This window comes from Argopecten irradians, chromosome 5, assembly GCF_041381155.1.
Source record: "Argopecten irradians isolate NY chromosome 5, Ai_NY, whole genome shotgun sequence".
NCBI classification, from domain to species: Eukaryota; Metazoa; Mollusca; class Bivalvia; order Pectinida; family Pectinidae; genus Argopecten; species Argopecten irradians.
The window spans coordinates 27549130-27568382 of NC_091138.1; the positions used below are offsets into that span (position 1 = coordinate 27549130).

General features: G+C 35.2%; 1 protein-coding gene across 1 annotated transcript in view; it reads left to right on the plus strand.

Annotated features, from left to right (window-relative positions):
- LOC138324363 (uncharacterized) overlaps positions 1-19253 on the plus strand; it is a 120832-nt gene that overhangs the window by 80782 nt on the left and 20797 nt on the right. Inside the window, 24 exon segments of the mRNA XM_069269435.1 lie at positions 240-494; positions 823-1020; positions 1635-1858; positions 3309-3555; positions 3843-4007; positions 5493-5654; positions 6007-6177; positions 6731-6817; positions 7017-7136; positions 8507-8639; positions 8961-9097; positions 9386-9601; positions 10412-10654; positions 11080-11159; positions 11688-11880; positions 12315-12551; positions 13170-13309; positions 14043-14236; positions 14719-14846; positions 15184-15300; positions 16175-16315; positions 17374-17512; positions 17867-18100; positions 18665-18942. Coding sequence (XP_069125536.1) covers positions 240-494; positions 823-1020; positions 1635-1858; positions 3309-3555; positions 3843-4007; positions 5493-5654; positions 6007-6177; positions 6731-6817; positions 7017-7136; positions 8507-8639; positions 8961-9097; positions 9386-9601; positions 10412-10654; positions 11080-11159; positions 11688-11880; positions 12315-12551; positions 13170-13309; positions 14043-14236; positions 14719-14846; positions 15184-15300; positions 16175-16315; positions 17374-17512; positions 17867-18100; positions 18665-18942 — 4239 coding nt within the window.

A 19253-nucleotide genomic window follows, 5' to 3' on the forward strand; every position in this document is an offset into this window, starting at 1 on the left:
GACAGTGTGTATACTGGATGGTTTGGAAAGTCACCATGACCTTTATCTCAAGGTCAAGACAATATCATTCCTAAGAAAATTTCAAGTCATATATAATAAGCTTTGTAGAAGCATATATTCTTCATGTACATGTTGTATATCAGATCCATACATTAATTTCAGATTTACAAGCCATTCAGAATATGTCTTGAAATGCATCTAATACATTTTATAGATATTCCACATAATGTTTATTTCAGATATTGTAAAACCATCTGTGACATGCCCTGCCTCTCGCACTGTGTATGTGACAGATTTAACCTCGTCTCGACAGGAAGTTACTGCGACTGAGAACGATATTGGAAGGTCGGATAATGTAGGGGTAACCAATGTGATCATCAATCCATCAACATTGACTGTGAGTGCCAACAATCTTGGTAGTAACACAGTCAATGTTATTGTACAAGACGCTGCCAGCAACTTTGCCCAGTGTAGCTTTGATATCGCTGTCAAAGGTGAGTAATAAACTTAAGATCATTTTGTTTGATTATGAATCTATTTGAGGTGTCTTGAAATATATATTTGTAACCCTGTAGAAGTTGAATGTACATGTCTGAACTTTACCAAATGTAACCTTGAAAGTACTCATCTATAAAGTTACCTATTAGAAATGGTTTGAAAAAGTTTGTTTCTTTATCATACAATCAAATTATTTCACAGAAGGGTTGACTGTATTTTACTCTGTAGAAGTTAGATCTGTATAAAAAAAAAAAGAAAAAAAAAACCAGATGTAAAAGATATTATTTAGTTCTAGATTAAATGTGTTACAAATCTGTTTTCCAGTTGCACCCTGCTCCCCTTTAGCCCTGTCCAGTCCCCTGTATGGCAGTAAGAACTGTTCTGAGATCACCAATGGCTACTCGTGTACTCTAACCTGCCAGGCTGGTTATGTGTTCTATGAACAGACGACCAACACTCAAACCCTGCAATGCTCTACAGGAAATGCATGGAGCCCAGCCGCTGTACCTGCGTGTGTCCCAGGTAAGTAATATATACTTTATAACATCTGAACTTTGGTGAGATTTAAGCAATTCTGTTTCTTGACAACCTTGACTGTTACGGTAAAAAATGCAATGTATTTTCAGAAGAAAGGTTTTTATCAGGTTTTAACTAAAAAAATAACTTTATGTTTTATTACTTGTTGATATTTTTTTTCTAAAACTGCCTCTGCTATAGTGTCACTGAAAGGTCTAGCATCTTCAGGTCGTGACTACAAAATCTCACATGATGTCAATATTTCAAATGTTAATGAGGTTGACTCTTTTGGATAAATTTAAATGCTGGTATAAGAAATACTTAATGATACAAGGATATAGATAAAAAACCATTGCTGTAAAGGCCATTGCAAGGCTTTAAGATTTCTCTGATTGTAAAGTTGTGTCAGACACAAACTTGCTGGTTTAAGCTTCTATTGAACAAACTTTACTGGAAAGCTTGTATGGGGTATACGTAAAGTTGTGTCAGAGACAAACTTGCTGGTTTAAGCTTCTATTGAACAAACTTTACTGGAAAACTTGTATGGGGTATACGGTTTTAGTCTCTTTGTTTATATATTATGCCAATGTTAATTTATTTGTTTCATTCTTTATTTTCAGTGGGAACATCCAATATCGCTCAGTATCAATTCAAGGTCGCTGTCACATATGGTGCTATAACAACAACAGCAACCTGTCAAGATGAATACCAGCAGTTTGTGCGTAACTTTGCTGATGAACAAGCTAGTGCTCTTGTCTCGTCTTGTCAAGCTATAAATCCCATCAACCCGATCTCATTTACAATCCCTGCTGATCAGATTGAGTTCTCTACAACTGGTACACAGGTATGTATTAACACTAGTGCTGCCACGATATATCGATATACCGGTAAATTGCAATATGCTGTGAAAATATATCGTACCGTGATACAGGAATCATGTACCGGTTTTTCACGATATAACAATATTCAGATTACCTCCCTTTGGTGGAACTCTTACTTCACGTATTCAGTATCAGTAATGCGTTTGAATTAAACGCTCACTTAAACAAGCGTGTCATACACACAGATAAAACCTAACATGGCCGACACAAACATTGAAAACTGGACAGGTGTCCCAAACAAAAAGGCAAAAAGTGCCGTGTGGGAATTCTTTTGTTTAAAAGAAGATAAACAGATGATAACAGTCGGGGTAGCTGTATGTAATATCTGCCATGCATGCGTGAAGTATAGTGGGGAACGACGAATTTGACTACGCACATGGTACAGCATCACCCAGGAAAGGTTAGACATGACAGCAAAAACATTAAGAATCTTATCGATGACCAGAATAATGATGATAAGAAAGCAACATCTATGAATGTAAATTCAGCCCCTCATAAAGTTTCGCTACAACATGTCTTAGGGGCGAAGTATAAAATGAACTCAGCACAAAACATTGACATAACACAATCAATTGTTACTTAATTTGATAATTAACATACTTACTTAAAACTCAATTGTGAAGTTTAAAATTTGCCATATCATTTAATTATTCTTGTTCCAGTTTGTTAATTTTATTTTTGTTTTTGTTTTACTTTTATTTTACAAATATGTAATAAATTTAGAAAAATAGACTAAAGAGTGTGGCTTTTAATCTTAAAATAGGGTTCAGATTAACATAATGATTATACAAAAGTATACATTTGGTTAAGGACATATATGATATTTGATATTTTAAGCTCACAAATAAAACACAATATATTGTGGTCCATTTTGACAGTGACTCTATATCGCAATATATTGTGGTACGATCTTGCCGTATCATGGCAGCACTAATTTACACAGTTGATATGTGGTACAGGAATAGTTGTACTATGCTACAAAAATAAGGCTGCATCCAATTATATTCTGCCTTTTTTACCACATATTGAATATAGAGTTGGATGTTTCTTTTTACTCCACATTTTAAAGTGGAATCAAGAACTTATATTGATCTTGAGTCGATTGTAACCATAGAACTGGGGTTGATCTAACTTCTGAATTATTGGACCAAAAAGTGTTTTATAATTAATTACTTTAAAATTCTATAGTATTATCCATTAGAGGATAACAGTCAAATTTATCCATCATGTCATAGATAGTTATACCCTATGCTTACCAAATTTGTCTTGGAAATCAGACTTGATGTAGAAATTGTATTCTAATGAGAAATTGTATGATAGTCTTTGATCTGTTGAATCTACAAATTGATCGTCTTGTCCTTGAGCCTCTTCTTTGGCATTAAAGGTTATTATTTATTGTCGTTTGTTTTACAGCTAACTGTCGTGTTTACGCTGGTGTTCACACCCCAAACTGCTATGGAATCCTCACTGCAGCAGTGTGTAAATATCCAGACCACCAATTTCCAGGCAATCACAAATGGATTCCAGATTCTGTCTAAGCTAATTCCTACAAACCCAACTTGTTCCCAAACAAGTGCCACAGGCAGTGAGGCTCGGACAAGTGGATACTTGTGTGCTACCAGTCAAAAACAGTTCACAACAGGAGGCAATACGTATTGTTGTAAGTACATGTATACTCCTCAACAGAAGAACATATCCATACAAGATTTAGCCTCACCGGCCATAGGGGTCTAAACATATTATTATTGCTTTTACTTTCACAAGGGTGATCCTTTATATCAATAATGATACTCAATATTTTATGGTATTTGACATAAATCAATCTGTTACTGAATAACTTTGTGTAGGCATTATAGAAGCTGCAAAAATAATCTCAAAATCCCAAAATAGCGCTTAAATAACATCACATGTAACAAGTGGTATCATTGCTTCTAACACTGATTACAGTAACTTGCCCTGAGGGAACTTTTTACGATACAACTGGAGGTAGCTGTACCCTATGTCCTAGTGGAACCTACAATGCCTTGGTCGGACAATCACAGTGTGTGAACTGCTCTACAGATCGCAGTACAGAATTTCCAGGCAGAACAAGCATCAACCAGTGTAGTGTTTGTAAGTATTTGTGTACCTCCACACAGTAGAGGGGAGTGTCATTTGATAATGTCATCTACAGCTCACTATTATTGTAGGTTTAATGATGCTTTACTGCAGATACAGCAAAATTAAAAGTTGGATATTGATTCAGTATATACTAGTCTAATTAACACCTATAGATAAAAGAAATGAATATTTTGATTTACATAATATGCACAGTCAGTATTGCCTTTCGAATATGGTATTAAGTGAAACATAATTTGTTAGGGACGCAATTAATTAATTATTTTCATAACTTTGTATTTGAGATCAATATTAATTACTCACTCTATTCATGGATGTTAAATTGTATAAGTAGGTACTGTATTTCACCGCAAATAAGACCCCTCCCGCAAATAAGACCCCCCACCTATTTTGACACATTTTCAGACTTAGGGGGGATGTCTGCAAATAAGACCCCCCACCTATTTTTCAGTTTACTGGATGATGGATTTGAGCAATGGAGTAATTAAAAATATCACCAAAATGACTATGTATCGGAACTTTTTTTGTTTATTTTATCGGCATAGAAAAATCACGTAGTAAAGAACTGTTTGTGTGCTTGTTATTTTTGTCATTTAATTCAAGTTAATTCACGGGTGATTTAATTTAATTATCAACAACTACGAAATCTTACAAACAACTGCATCAGTGCATGTCGGCACGTTGAAGTTAAATCACGATCGTTTGCTCATTTGACTGAGACAAATGTACGTACATTCTTCTGTCTATGAACAAATTTGATATGTAAACGTTTGCAGTGAATTTTAAATAGGCCTGAGTCTGAACGGCGATCGTCCTTCCGAGTCTGAACGGCGATCGTCCTTCCGATTCACGGCGATTGATTCACGTGTTTATGGAGATGTAGTTGTGATCGTAAACAATAACCTAATTTGAATATTTTAAAATAACAATACGATTATTAAAACTTCTAGATTAAAATGTCATTGCTTATGATGCTGTTTCTTCGTTTTGATTCATTGGTGAATGTCCGCGTGACTCTTGCAAAAATGTGCGTTTCCTTTCAGACTTACGTTACAACTGCCCTAATATTGCTTAACAAATTATATTTTAATTTGTCATAACATTTGATTTAATTTTACTCATGCGTCTTCATTATTATTATAAATACTTGAACATCTTGCTATTACCCATCTGTCATACGACTGTTACAACGATGACAGGACATTAAAAAATCCAAGATGGCGACCTCATAGATCGATGTTATCAGGCGGCTTGTCCGCAAATAAGACCCCCCACCACTTTTGACCTTTATTTCTTCTCTGGGAGGGGGGTCTTATTTGCGGTGAAATACGGTAACTTATGAAACTGAAGAATTATACTGAGTTGCCTGTTCTTGTTTTGAATTGATGAAATATAATTTTTGTTGGCGGTGTAGCACCTTGAACATTAATTTGTATTATATTTTAATTGATACATTACCAATATGTGTTCTAACTATAGACAAATGTCCTCGTGGATATTCCTCACCTGATGGCTTACCTCCGTGTACACAATGTCCTAAGAACACCTACTCGACCACCACAGGAAGCACTAGTTGTACCCCGTGTGGATCTGATACACAGACTGTTGGTACAGGCTCCATACTTCAGAGCCAGTGTTTGAGTATGTATATATATATGGATTTTCAGAATTGCTACTTTATATGACCTGAAATACGTTTCTTTGGTTGTGAGCTGTAGATGATGGTGATGATGAAATACAGTATAATGATTGCCTGTAATTAATATTTTAAGAAACAGATAGTTTTTAAAAACTTTCAAAATATTTATTTTTTTTAGGTGAAAAGATATACATATGTTTTTGAATTTATTTTCAATATAAAATTTCATGAAAGGCGTTTTTTTTTTTTTTTTTTTTTTTTTTTAGTTGAAGTTTTCTTAGACTCAACGTAATAATGAAGCATAAAACTTACAATTTGTGTCTTTTTCTTGATGGATTGGTTTTTTGGCTCCAGATAAATGTCCTGCAGGCTATTTCTCCCCGACTGGATACAATCCTGACTGTCGTGCTTGCCCTGCCAACTTTTACCAGAACCAGGCAGGACAGTCATTTTGTGTAGAGTGTCAGGGTGACCAGTATACTGCAGGAGAGACTTCTACATCATCAACAGACTGCTTGCCTACCAGTAAGTTTGTAGTGTCAGTAAAATCAACATCGCTTACACAGGGGGATAGAAACATAGCTCAAACATTCTAGACAGTAACACCTTATCATCAATACATGCACATTGTCAATGATGTCAATTTTGAAGCTGAAAGAGTTGTTTCTAATGATGGTATGAAGAAATATTTCAAAACAATGAAAATCTTAATATTTATCTATTGACTATTTGAGAAAAGTAATCAAACCTGGATATTCTGTCCACTTAAAAGGCTGTGTAAGATTCTATGATTGCTAATCACAGTATCAGGAATCTTCTTTAAAGTATCGGGAAATCATATGTTTTGTCTTTGATGGTATAATTAGATCAGGCCCTGACTTCTTGATACAACTCTAAGTCAAATACAGACTTAAGAATAAAAAATCCACATAAGTTACATAAGGAGAAAACTTAAATTTTGACTTAATCAAGTTTTTTTTGTTTTTTTTTTTGAGACATGAAGACTCTATTATTAAATAGTTTTTAGGAGCTGTGTAATGATATGTCTCTCTGATGTTTTCAATCTTGTTTGTTACAGGTAATTTGTGTTCAGGTGACCCTTGTCAAAATGGAGGAACTTGTGTACCTAACAGTTTCCATACATACACCTGTGCCTGTACAGCCAGTAAGTCACATACATATATATAATTCCATGATATCTCTCTGATATCATATATATATCAGCATACAAATACAATGTAGTAGATATATGTCAGAACTTTCAGTGATTGTATTAGTTTTTGATTCTATAAATCTATTGTTTGATCTTCTTTTATCATTTTCGAGATGCTATCATGAAACTTTTATTTACTCATTATTTACAGATTACTTTGGTCCTACCTGCAGCTCTCAGTTATTGCGTTGTGCTTCGATGCCATGCTTCAACCAAGGAACCTGTACTGAAGACCTGCCAAATAACTCTTACAATTGTTCCTGTCCCTCAGGTAAGACTTCGTACAATGTACCTGTCCCTCAGGTAAGCCTTTATACAATTTACCTGTCTAACAGGTAAGCCTTCATACAATGAGTCTGTCCCTCAGGTAAGCCTTCATATAATGTACCTGTCCAAAAGATAATCCTTCATACAATGTACCTGTCCCTCAGGTAAGCCTTCGTACAATGTACCTGTCCCTCAGGTAAGCCTTCATACAATTGTTCCTGTCCCTCAGGTAAGACTTGATACATTGTACCTGTCCCTCAGGTAAGCCTTCGTACAATGTACCTGTCCCTCAGGTAAATCTTCATACAATTTATCTGTCCCTGAGGTAATCCTTCATACAATGAACCTGTCCCACAGGTAAGCCTTCATACAATTTACCTGTCCCTGAGGTAAGCCTTCATACAATTTACCTGTCCCTGAAGTAATCCTTCATACAATGTACCTGTCCCTCAGGTAAGCCTTCATAAAATTGTTCCTGTCCCTCAGGTAAGACTTGATACATTGTACCTGTCCCTCAGGTAAATCTTCATACAATTTATCTGTCCCTGAGGTAATCCTTCATACAATGAACCTGTCCCACAGGTAAGCCTTCATACAATTTACCTGTCCCTGAGGTAAGCCTTCATACAATTTACCTGTCCCTGAGGTAAGCCTTCATACAATTTACCTGTCCCTGAAGTAAGCCTTCATACAATGTACCTGTCCCTCAGGAAAGCCTTCATACAATGAACCTGTCCCACAGGTAAGCCTTCATACAATGTCCCTGTCCCTGAGGTAAGCCTTCATACAATTTATCTGTCCCTGAGGTAAGCCTTCATACAATTTACCTGTCCCTGAGGTAAGCCTGCATACAATTTACCTGTCACTGAGGTAAGCCTTTATACAGACAGGTAAAAGTAAAGCCTTCATACAATGTACCTGTCCCTGAGGTAAGCCTTCATACAATTTATCTGTCCTTGAGGTAAGCCTTCATACAATGTACCTGTCCCTGAGGTAAGCCTTCATACAATGTACCTGTCCCTGAGGTAAGCCTTCATACAATGTACCTGTCCCTGAGGTAAGCCTTCATACATTTTACCTGTCCTTGAGGTAAGATACAATGTACCTGTCTCACAGGTAAGCTGTTTCCGATCGGTAAACATTTACATAATTTAACTATCTCTCGGGCAAACCATTTATATAATGTACCTGTCTCAAGTAAACCATTTATAGTTATTTTACTGTCCCTAAATAAAAGTAAATTATGTGTAAACTGTACTTATCTGTCTGTTGAACTGGACATGATATATTTACCTGTCTATCATTTACCTTTTACTTTGATATTGATTTACAGTAAGACTGTGGTTGTATAATAGATCCTGTTTTGTTATATAGGTACAAGTGGCACCAACTGTGAAGTAAACTTACCTACAGAATGTTCTCCCAACCCCTGTGAGAATGGAGGGAAATGTAAAAACCTCATCAACGACTATGAATGCCTCTGTACAACTGGATTTTCTGGCAAAGAGTATTTATACTTGTCACTTATTCTGCATTTGCATATTATAGAGTTATCTGCCCTTGTGGGTAGATATTGATTGTGACGTTAGGGGTTTGCGAGCATACCGTCATACTTTTCGGAGTATGTGAATTGCGCTCACAAAATAGTGATGTAACAATCGATACATATCTGCAAGGGATCTTTCTCTGTAATATGCAAAGATAGACTTTGGTGAAAGCATTTGATTATGGATTTGTTTCATTCTACAATTGTTTGAATTGAATTATTACAGATATTCTATTATCTGTAGTTTTAAGGTAATTAATATAACTTTGTTGTTTGTTTTAGTTGTAATGCCCAGCAACAGTTATGTGCCCCTGGCTCATGTGCAACAACTGCTTTTAACTGTACGTCCTATGAAAACGTACGCAGGAAGTGTTTCTGTCAGACCGGATATACTGGGGACAGGTGCGACATCAACATAGGTAAGGATATAGATACCAACAAAAATGTTTCATCAGAAATTTTCTTAAATGGTGAAGTTTGAAGACTTGACATAATTAGACAGTTGTAAATATGGTCCATTTCAGAATGCTTCATCCTTGATTTGTTAGCTCAATCTTTGCCTCTATTTCCTGTTGTTTCTAATAATGTTAACCAGTATATGTACATGCAATGTTTCTTGAATGATTGTTGATCTGAAATTCAGGATGGCTATTATGGAAGCCTTCTTGAAAAAATCCTTTTAAATCGTATTGTTCTGGTTATTACAGATGACTGCCAATCCAATCCCTGCCTGAACGGAGGTACCTGTACGGATTTTGTTAATGGTTACCAGTGTACTTGTGATCAGAACCTTTTCTCAGGACAGCGGTGTGAGATTCGTCGAGACCTGTGTGCAGGAGTATCGTGTGGTGGGAGCGGAGTGTGTGTACCAGACTATACCAGGAACACATACATTTGTGTGTGTGCCCCAGGATATGCCTACGGTAGGCTGTTATGAATATGTAATCCCTACCCTTCATGATTTATAATCTCCAACATTAGGATTCTATGTAAATATGTAATTCTAGCATGTCATGTGGTAAACTTTGAATGTAACTTCCTGAACAGTTTCATGTTCATAAATACTATTAATATAAGTACGGTTGGGAGCACTTACAATTACTAACAATGATGAGGTTTCATGGTTACTGTATTGAAGACATGGTATAACTAAATGTGAAATATAAAGGATATCCATTTTAAATAAAAAAATGTATTTCATTTTGTTTTGTTTACTTAATGAAATAATAGTAATCAAATTGATTAATTATTTACATACTTACTTAGTTATGTTAACTTTTAAATACAGTGTACATTCGGTAATCCATCTGAAATAATTGAAAGACATTGAAAACCATTCAATGAAATATATACATGAACAGTATGTACATGTACAATGTATGCAAGAGGTAGGAGTATCAGGTTCATTAGTTTTGTGCACTACGATGTGAACTCTAGTGCACTACAATGTGAACTCTAGTGCACTACAATGTTAACTCTAGTGCACTAGCCAGTGAACCAGAGTTCACTTTACTTGTGCACTCCAGTGCACTTCACTACCAAGTTTAGCTTGCTCCCAACTGTAACACTAATTTTGGTACATTTTAAAGGGGCCTGGGCAATGTCTGTGGTATTATGTTACAAGTTTAAGGTGATTGCTGGCTACTGTTATGATCATAATTTTGTAATTTAGTTATTATAATAATGTGCAAACTAAAATGTATTATCATGATGTATTACAATTAAATCTCCAGGTGAGGTCTGCCATTTTGAAGTGTACAAAGACCAAGCACCTGTTGGTGTGAGTGCCTACCTTACCAGGACAGAGAATTCTATACAGAGCTGCCACGACAGTTGTATCGGTTCGTGTCTGGCCGTGGGCTACGATAACTCTACAGGAAACAGTATGTGCTACTTATACAATCTAATTCCGAATTCACCACTACAGACACAGCAAGGCTTCATCTTCTACAAGAAAAGTTGTCAGCGTCCAGAAGGTAAAACTAACCATGGATTACTTAATTTTATAAATTGAACTGTTATTAAGTAAGAAAAGAAATCATTTGTAGTCATGTACTTAGCCATTTATCTTTTAGTAACAAAACAAAGCCAGATTATAAATTTTGTTACAGACTTATGACACATAAGCATGCAGGTCAAGGTGATTTGTAACTTATGACACATTAGCATGCAGGTCAAGGTGATTTGTAACTTGTGACACATAAGCATGCAGGTAAAGGTGAGTTGTAAGTAATGTTTCTGCATATTTATAAATATTATTGAACGTGTTTCTCCCTAGTGAAATACAAGTAGCAGAAACAGCTTCTTCTGAAACTCTTATGAAACAGGTTATTCATGACACACTTTATTCTGAATATTTTTGTTATTCATGATTTATTTTATGATAATGTTACTGTTTCAGATGATTTTTACACGCCCTGGTTTGATTTGAATGATCCCAATGGAGGAAATGACAATGAAAGGCTCAGTGAACTCCAGAGGGTAAGTGTTAAGTTTGTACATTAGATAGTCTCACAATAGTCTACATGTAATTTCTATATTATAGTTAATGAAATACTGTCATAATAAGAAAAGTATTAGAATCTCTATAATGGGGATAAACTACCTCAGATAAAAAGAAATCCTTAATTGATTAATGTGATTCTCAGAGAACGTTAATGATTGCTATAAATCCATATTTACATGGAAACCTTGCTACGGTTTAGTAGGATCCTGATACTATAGCTGTATGGACTTTATTATTATCACTCTAGCCATTAAGAAAGATGTTGTACTATGTTCAAAGGTCATATTGTAAAACTGTATGAATGAAATATTGCGAATATGATTGCTGAATAAATATCTTACTCAAGACACTTATCAAAATAAAGATGCACTGTACTAATTTTCAATAAACAGGAGCAAGCTCATTCATATCCTTTTAAAACTTTTGATTACTAACTATCTATGTATCTATAATACTCTAATACAACTAACTAGTATTGTTAGCATTATATCCATTTCTTGTAGTACGGAGTGAGAGTATGCAATGGCTCACCCCCATTGGAGGCCGAGTGTCGTGTGAATGGAACAACAACAATGTCTACTGAAACTGGAGACAACTTCGCTCTTCAGTGTGGTGTAGACGGTTTGGAGTGTCAGGATACTATTGGTAATAGCTGTAATGATTACGAGGTCCGCTACAAATGTGCAGCGCATAAAGGTGAGTTCCTCTTGGTCTCTTTTGTATGGCAATTGCATGTGTGTATTACATTTCTAGATCATCTCAAAAACGACATGGCTTAAAGGTTGGATCTTGGATCTTTATATACTATATAGTGATGTACATATAATGTTCTAGACTTTGTGAGACTGATAGAAAAGCAAAATGGTAAATACATAGCTACCTGTTTTGACAAAGCTGGTATTAATGCAAGTTTCTCCATGTAATCAAATGTTTCAATTGAAGGTAGAAAAAAAGATAAAAGTAATATAACCTTTCCAAGATCATTCTAGGATCACTTGATGGATTTGCGACAAACAACTCAGACTTTGAACAGATGATCTGAAGCATTATCAACAGGTTTCTTGTACAGTCAAGTTAAAATCTGTAGGCCATTAACTAAATATAAGGTCTATTTTATCCTGTTTTGTCAGTGTTTGACGGGCAGTCGTGTACAGTGAAGTCCGACTACTGCCAGCCTAATCCCTGTAAGAACAATGCCCAGTGTCAGTACAGCTTCGGAGGATTCACATGTAACTGTCCCAGTGGCTTGTCAGGCTCCCTGTGTCAACACAATGAAGACAACTGTGTCAACCACGTTTGTGAGAACGGCGCAACTTGTGTAGACGATATAAACGGCTATAAGTGCTCTTGTGTATCAGGTTTCTCAGGTAAAGACTGGTGATTCTCCTATATTTGATATTTATATCTGGACCAAATTATCATTTAATGTGTTGCTGATCATTATAACATGTTTATGCCCAAATTTTCTGTGACTGTCAATAATCACGATGTTTCCTGAAAGATATCTATGATATTAGTAAAAAATACTATAAATTAAAAATTGAGATTTCATCAATTATATGAATAGATATACAGTTGAACTATTCATAGGAGTATTGTGGTTTTTAGATAAAATGTATTCAACAATTGAAATAAGTATGCCCCGAATAAGCGATTATAGAGCTTGACACACAAAGTTCAAACTTCAATTTTTTAGTATTTTTACAAAGTAAAGTGTATAGAGCAACATATTTACAACATTTAACAAATGTTATGTAGAAGGAAAACTAATTATATAAGTTTTTTTTAAAAATAGAACTTTGATAAATTCATTTAGATATCCTATGTAAAGTTCATTAGCTGTGCAAATATTTGATATCATGCATTAGTACATAATTATTAACCACTACATAATGCAAAATGTAATCCTTTCTATCAACCTCCATACAAGACAAGGAATTAGTGATTGTTGTTGACTTGTGATACATATTCTTTGACTCCTGCAGGCTCTTTATGTCAGAACAATGAGAACAACTGTTTCCCGAACCCTTGCTACAGTCCAGGCACCGTATTTGCTGGCTGTCAGGATGGCATCGATGACTTCACCTGTCCATGTTTGCCAGGTTACACTGGTAAAAACTGCTCTGTAAGTAGCCAAGGAAGTAACTCACCAAATTCCTGATCATGAGATCAGATCAGTTGAATGCTTGAGATTGCTGTTTTTCAGATGGCATAACTTGTATATTATAATTATTCATTCAACTTCTTCACCATAGCCAATGTAAACAAATGTCATATTGTTTTATTCCAAATTTGCATATTACAGAGTTATCTGCACTTGCGGGTAGGTATTGATTGTGACGTCATAAGTTTACGAGTGTAACGTCATACGTTTCAGAGAAAACGACTTGACTTCCGCTCACAAAATAATGACGTAACAATCGATACCTACCCACAAGGGAAGTAACTCTGTAATATGCAAAGACGGAATAAAGCACTTTGATATAAAGGACTTAAAATGATTTAAGATGAAGGACCTTGACCTAATTTTCAAAATCAAAGTTTAAACTGTTTTACTTAAATTATCTTGTTTTATTTATTTTCACTTTAAACTTTTTGTGTGGAAAGTTATCAGTAATCACAAATTCAAAATCCCTCTGAAATATCTCTAAAAATGAGAACACTATAAGACATCAATTATTATAGTACATGAACTTATTGATATATATATATATATTAGACATCTAGTGAATACTTCAGTGAAGACATTTATTGTTTGAAATGGAGATACAAAGGTTTTATAAGCAAATGGTGACTTTCACATGTAAGATATTATTGTGTGATTTTCCTTTTAATAATAGGAGAATATTTTATTGCAGACAAATATTGATGAATGTGCAAGTGATCCTTGTCTCCATGGTGGAAACTGTACTGACGCCACTAATGGCTACAGTTGTGCTTGTCCTCCAGGCTGGACGGGAGCTAGCTGTGAAATCATTGAGGACCAATGTGTTGGTATGCCCTGTCTGAGTGGGGCCTCATGTTCACCCCTGTTCAACGACTTTTTCTGCACGTATGTTCGCGAGTCTATCTCAACTATGATCACTGTTTACAAACTTGTGTTCTTTATTGATTTTACAGATTACATCTAGCATCAGTTTATTTTGATAACACAGCTATAATGAACATGCTTAAAACAAATTCATGGATATAACATAGTATTTTTAGTGTCCAATCAATATTGATATAATATGTTTATAATATTATGTATGTATAATGAACTATGCTTACAACAAAGCGATTTTGTTGGTCCCCAGCAGTTCGTTATAACCATGTTTTACTGTATGCCCTGTTGTTTTGGTGTACATTTTAGGTATTCAGTTGTTTTGAAATAAGTTGATTTAAATTTTGAAAAAGTTTAAGAAACGGATTTCATTCAGGCAATATTGTAACATTTTCTATTCATTATAAAGACATATGTAAATGGTAACCCAATGCATTTATTATTTTATAGTTATTTATGAAGAATGTACTAAACATTGTTTTATGTTTCAGATGTCCCGAGGGTACATATGGTCAGACCTGCCAATATAGCCCCAACCTCTGTCAGGATAGTAACCCCTGTCTAAACAGTGGACTGTGTCAGGTCAACGGCTCCACAGCCACCTGTACCTGTTCCTCCAGTAAGTTCATCCATACTAGTTCTTAACTTATCTTCCAGAAAGCCAAGTCACATTTCCTTTTCAAAGGCCCTTTTAAGAAATAATGAAGCGTGATGTTTGTTAGAAGCATATTTGAAGTCTGGAGCTTATAATACTTGTTCAATGACCTTGACTTCCTTTCAAATTCATAGCACTCTTTCATTCCAATAATATTTATTTAATATTATTATGACTATTACTCAGCAGTATGATATGCTGAAGCTTTAGCAAGTTTGTGTAAAGAGTTACAGAGGTAGGACTAGCAAAATGGAATATCATTTTCAGATTTGTCAATGTTACATGACTTGCTTTACTTCAGACTATGATGGTGCTGGTTGCCAGTCTGTCGTGGACTACTGTAAAGATGCTGACCTCTGTAAGAATGGTGGAACTTGTCAAAACCTTTCACCTGGCTTCCGATGTAGCTGTAAACAAGGTAACATTTCTAGGGATTGATCATTATACAATTTAATGTAAACACAAAGGTTTTACTATTCTAAATGACAAATTTGAAATACTTATTACATACACTTATTACATATATTCATATACTCTCATTACACATGCATTTTAGGTCATGATGTTTTATCTGTCGTTTTGTGCTGTGCACAAACTTTTTATGCAAACAACTTCTCCCAATAGCCAAAAAGCCTAGGGTACTCATATTAGGCCTCTGGCATGCTTCAATAAAGGGCTATCAAGTTTGATCAAATAAATGACCTTGACATTAATTCAAGGTCACTAGGGGCAAATAGACTAAAATATTTAAATGACTTGTTAATAATTATGAGCCCTAGAGACCTGATGTTGGAGGGGTAGCATGTAGGGATGAAGGGCTATTAGGTTTGCTAAAATGAATAACTTTGACCTTCATTCATGATCACAGGAGTCAGATAGGCTGAAATATTGATATGACTTCTTGTCAATGACTAAGAAGCCTAGAGGCTTGATGTTGGGCCTGTAGCATGCTGGAAGGAAGGGTTACCAAGTCTAAGCTACAATCTTTAAACGACTTAATGTGTACTTCATTTTTATTACATATTGTATTGATAGTCAGATGACCGTAAAGGCCGTTTGGACCTCTTGTTGAAACATTAATATTATCATTAACATTTGGAAATGACACCTTAACTTTTATATTCATTTATAAACTATGTAGTTTGTGATACCGTTATGGCAGTGCTATTCAAAGCTTATGTTAGATACTCTGACAGGTTGAGTTTTAGGATGTGGGCAGAATTTCTTCAGTCAGATGATACAGACAGTAGTGGTAACTTGATTTAATACCTGCTTTATCATTTGTGTTATAGGATATCAAGGAGCGTATTGTGAGATAAACACCAATGATTGTGCTGGAAACTCGTGCCCAGCTACAGCAGAGTGTAGGGATATGGTACAGAAACACTACTGCAGGTGTCCTCTGTTTAAAACTGGAGAAAATTGTGATAAAGGTAAGTATCAATTCTTATAAATATTTTAACAATTTTAATGACCTTACCATGAAATTGGATAAGGCATCATGTATATCTGGTTATTTATGACATCAAAATTTTTGTGAAATTTAATTTTGGACGGTTTTAAATTTTCACCATCTAATTTTCAGGGTTAATAGGAATGAGTCGTTTCTCAATATTTCATTGATCAAATGTTTGCAGTGTCTAGGGGATTTACAAGAATGCAATCCCTGCGAAAATAATTGGCTATACAGTATATATAGTGTTTCCTACATTTGTTGTCAGCCGTTCTGCCTGTATTGAACAAAATATCAACTACACTGGAAACACTATACATTAACAAGTTGAAAAGAAAGATAAATGTTTGTATAATTCTCTAACATGTTTCTTGTTTTGATACATTCCCTTGGCACAAACCATTTTTGAAACCATCTATGATTGTATAAAAAAAAACTCGACCATTTTTGTGCAATGCAAGTGTCACTGGTATCACTATGTCAGCAGCGGCCGGAAAAAATGTTTCTGTGCCATAACTTAAGTATTTATTTTATCCGATTTCAACCAAACTTGATATATTGCTTTATATCGATGAGATCTTGGATGATTTCAATACTGGTCAAAATTTGTCAATATTTGCAAGAGTTACAGGACTTTGAAATCGTCAAAACAGATAAATCCATGGTTTCCGCTCGGTAACATTTAATAGTATTTATTGTCTGATTTTAATTTAATTTGGTATATTGCTTTATATCAATTAGATCTCGAATGGGTTCGATACTTGTCAAAATCCATCAATATTTGCAAGAGTTACTGGACTTGATAACTTCACTTAGTTAGTAACAATATTTTCAACTGTAAATAACTATTTTTTGTGATGTTTTAAACTGCTGTGCAGGCAACACATCCACTTCTGTGGAATTCTTGTACAACTGAAGTCTTTAATCTATGAATGTTGTAAAAGATCTGACTGTATTAAGACATTTTTGTTAATTTAATGAACAGATTGTGAGCACAAACTACAACTGACCTTTGTTCAAAAGATCTCCACTTATCAGATCTGAGCACAAACTAGCTTTATGCTGCCCTCCTGCCTTACCCTATAAAACTAGAAGGGGACTCTTTCTCCCTGACCTTGTGGGTGCGCTTCTCTAGGGATCAGGATACAGGGACCTTCCTTACGCTTTTCTCCATGCCGTAAGTACCTACACAAGGTCCATCCAGAGTGGAACGAATCTGCTTAAGATCTGCAAAACATTGCTCTATCAATAAATTCTTTGAATGAAACATATCCCAAAAACAAACATTCCACTTGATTCCACTACAATGATCCAACTTATTTTACTAAGGCATAATTTGCTTCTTCATTTCAGACAACTTTCTCATGTCAATTTGAATTGGGAAATTATAGTCATAGAAGTTCTGTACTGCACTGGAAATTTTAAGTGGCAATTTATTTGACGTATTGCTATATATGTGTGTACAAATATGAGTTGATTGAGTTGTGATTCCTACTGATTGCTGAGTTGGTATTGCTGTGACATATTTCAGATCATTGGATAGTTTATCTCATGCTGAGAAGTTCCTGGAGCTTGACAACTCTGGGCTGACAGTGTATGAGGACGGACAATCTCAGAAGGCGGCCTTCCTTTTTGAGAGGATTAATGACATGGAATGGCACCAGGTATCAGTTGTATGGCACAAGGATAGTGGACTGGACCTCATCCTCAACAGTATCAGACACAGCACTGTATCCGCCTTCAGCGGCAAGTCAATTAGTCTCAAGTAAGTCACCTCACTGAACTTTACCTTTCTTACTGCTGATACATCTCTCTTTTGAGGAAACGTGTTACCTCCCCTTATCATGACCGAAATTACATTATCTTTGCATAACATAATTTATCTTTTCTGTGTTTGACAGTAGTTACCTCCCCTTTACATGATCTGTGTTATCTTACTTTTTCTGGACAGTGTAATGTATGGCAAGTTTAATTTTTCCTGTTGGGTAGTAGTTACCACATCTTTGTTACAATAGAGATGATCTGTTCATTGTAGTAATACAATCTCATAGCTAATATCCAAGAGTGAGACATAAATGTTCTTTGTTTATTTGACAGCACCATCAAAACAAAGCCTTTATATAATAAATTGTAATACATAGTACATTATGTTTGTAGTTATCTCCCCTTTGCAATTTGTATATATGGAGTACTTGGAGTTACTTCCCCTTTATCATATCTGTTGCCATATGTCTTATTTGAGTTATCTCAATTTTAGTTAGTGCAACAAGAATTTACAAGTACTTAACCATGTACTAAGTAAATTTCTGTATTACAACTATATTTGCAGTGTTTGGGTTGTGCTTGGTGCCATGTTGGATTTGACCACCTCCCAGCCTATAGAAGATAAGGGTTTCCATGGATGTTTGAGCCAAGTAAACCTGTATAGTCGGGATATAGACTTTGACAGTGAAGGTCCTCTCATCATCACCAACCCACAGCTGTACTTCAGTGATGTGGTTCTGGCCTGGAACGAGTATATATTATACAGAGGTGTCAGTACAGTCATACCGTCCTTCGCTGCTCGTGGTGCATGCTCCGGCAACGTTCTCTGTATGACCGGTCAAGGTAACAACATTTCTTAATATCAACTGGTAAACCTAATGGACAATTGATGTTTTGTACTTTATGATATATTAAAGATTGCATGACAAGAGAAATTCAAATGAACAAGGATACCATTTATTGATGATTATTAAATGTGTCATTTTTGTTGTTATTCTAACTTTGATCTTTGCATATGTTGGTAACTTTACATTGTAAAAAAAACTCTTCAAAATCAGAGGATGTTGCTCCAGATTTGATAGTTGTTTTAACCAAAATATTTATCGGTGAAGTGGATTCTTCAAAGTAATAACTGTATGAATTAATAATTTCAG